Raw genomic sequence first — 2,416 nt, 5'->3', positions numbered from 1 at the left:
TAGTAATAACCCGTGTCGTTTATTTTGTATTTTTCTAGATCAATGAACTGAGCCATGTTCAAATCCCTGTTATGTTGATGCCAGATGACTTCAAAGCCTACTCAAAGATAAAGGTGGACAATCACCTTTTTAACAAGTAAGTATAAATACAAGCTTTTCTAGAACTGATATGACTGCCAGGAGTATGATTTTTGTGAATTTCTATAATCACATTATTTTTCAATGGGTGGGAGTAAAGTTTTGCTGATGAAGTTAATCCTGTGATAAACATAACCATCTGTCATTTTCAGAAAAGCAACAGCAGGCCCTCTTGGGTAATATCCTTTAGCCATATGGCATATTGTTCTCTATGAATATCTTATATGTTAAAAGTGATATTCTCATTACAATTTAAATGTTTCAAGCTGTAAATTGCTTGAATTTTTTTTTTTTTCTTAGCAGCTATGGACCTCAGCTATCTTACACAAAACTCTGATAATGATTATGAACAGAAATGACAACTTCATAGAACAATAGAAAATTAAGGTGCATTTTCATAAAACATAATTGGATGCTATATTGGGCATTGAGAATATTTCTCCTTCATTTGAATGTCATTTTAGACGTCATTGTGGAGGATTTTATGTGTTAAGCAGTCCATTGAGAACCAGAGGCACAAGGATATATAAGAAATAACCCTGCCCTTGTGGGGTTCACAGTCAGCCAGGTGGTTGAAAACTGACACATATACAAATTACTGTAGTTTGGTGTGCAAAGCAGCACAATAGAGTGTGTGTGTCGGGGGGTGGGGGGGGTGGGGGTGGGATGCACAGAGGAGGAAACAATTCTGATTGAGTAGGACGAGCCTCAAAGAAATTCCTCCCAAGTGGGACCGTTGTTCAAACATGAAGCTCATGTGTAAATTCTTCTCATACTGCTGTTTAGAGGTTGACCATTTGAGCGCATCTTTTCTATGTGAATTTAGAATGCGGTATTTATATAAAACGAAATAGGTAGTTCAGGGAGTGAGAGACAGACTTGTTTTGTAAGCTTATATCAGCAGGTCACCAAGGTCAAGTGTTTGCGGTTCCCTCTGCTGCCCTTCCCTAAGTCCCCAAATTTGTTGCTTTTTTCCTTCACTGTTTTTCTCCACACATCCTTTCTCTTTCCACCTCATCTTCCTCCTCTTTGGGGAAGCAGCTGTAGCACGTGGTCAGGATATAAACGTCAGATGCGCCTAGTCCTCCTAGGTACTGAGAGGACACAAATGTCATTGCCTGTCCCTTCTGTCCCCTGGATCTTACTATGGGTTGTACCATTGACCCTTGAACAACACGAGACTGAATCGTGCGGGTCCACTCATATGCAGATGTGTAAAGTAAATACATACAGTACAGTAAGTGTATTTTCTCTCCCTTATGATTCGAATAACATATTCTTCCTCTAGCTGACTTAATTGTAAGAATATAGGCTATAATACATACAACGTACAAAATATGTGTTCATCAACCGTTATCGGTAAGGCTTTAATAGTTAAGTTTTGGGGGAGTCAAAAGTTCTACGTGGATCTTCAACCGTGTGGAGGGTTGGCACCCCTAACCCCTGACCCCCGCATTGTTCCAGGGTCAACTATGTGAAGTTCTGTGCCCTCTGTGGCCAGGGAACTCCAAGCACTGTTTTGGCTACTTGTAGAACTAGCTGGTGGGAGATTCAAGTCTGGTTACCTCTCTGTGTATCTGAGCTTTGTCTCACAATATCCTGTTTCAGAGAAAACATGCCGAGCCACTTCAAGTTTAAGGAATACTGCCCGATGGTTTTCCGAAACCTGAGAGAGAGATTTGGAATCGACGATCAGGATTTCCAGGTGAGTTGCTTTCGCAACGTTTGCTTCAAATGGGCTTCATCATGCCTCTTGCTCTGTCGAATCGAATGTCCATTTTTGTCATTATGAGTAATTATATATTAGCAATTTTTGTTTTACATATTAATTTTCAGTGTTCTTTCTGAAACGAAGGGTTCTTTCAGTTAGGAATCCCAATACGGTATGATTTCGGGAGTTGATAGAAAAAAAAATTATTCTTTGGAAAGAGAGCAGGCATGTGAGACTTTTATTTAATACTCTCATTTCCAGGTGTTCTGCCCTCTTTGATTGCTGCCATCAGATGTGCCAGCAGCCTGTGCAAATTTCTTTGTTTATGTGGAATTTTCATTTCCTATATTTCTAGAGGCCACTTGGGAATCACAGAAATTTATTTTTGTTTTTGCGGATTTGCTGCTTTTTAAATTGGTCGACCCCGACTCTTGCCCGTAGCGTTTTTGTCAGAGGCCACCCTTTGTACGCTATGGTGCATCATGGAACAGTGACCGAAACACTACTGTCGCCATGTAGACCCCGCCCATCCCAGGAACGGCTCTGGGGAGCACCACAAAGAAATGT

The 2,416-nt window shown here is 40.6% G+C and overlaps 1 protein-coding gene across 2 annotated transcripts in view; it reads left to right on the top strand.

Annotated features, from left to right (window-relative positions):
• PIP4K2A (phosphatidylinositol-5-phosphate 4-kinase type 2 alpha) overlaps positions 1-2,416 on the top strand; it is a 144,296-nt gene that overhangs the window by 60,942 nt on the left and 80,938 nt on the right. For both annotated transcript variants that reach the window (XM_023533140.1, XM_023533139.1), the window contains 2 exons: positions 39-136; positions 1,747-1,843. In XM_023533140.1, the coding sequence (XP_023388908.1) occupies positions 72-136; positions 1,747-1,843 (162 nt within the window). In that variant the 5' untranslated portion in view covers positions 39-71. Of the gene's footprint in view, positions 1-38; positions 137-1,746; positions 1,844-2,416 lie in introns of those variants that run through there.

This window comes from Pteropus vampyrus, unplaced genomic scaffold (assembly GCF_000151845.1).
Source record: "Pteropus vampyrus isolate Shadow unplaced genomic scaffold, Pvam_2.0 Scaffold96, whole genome shotgun sequence".
NCBI lineage: Eukaryota > Metazoa > Chordata > Mammalia > Chiroptera > Pteropodidae > Pteropus > Pteropus vampyrus.
Note: the sequence above shows the minus strand (reverse complement) of the source record. Positions and strands in the feature narration are given on the sequence as shown.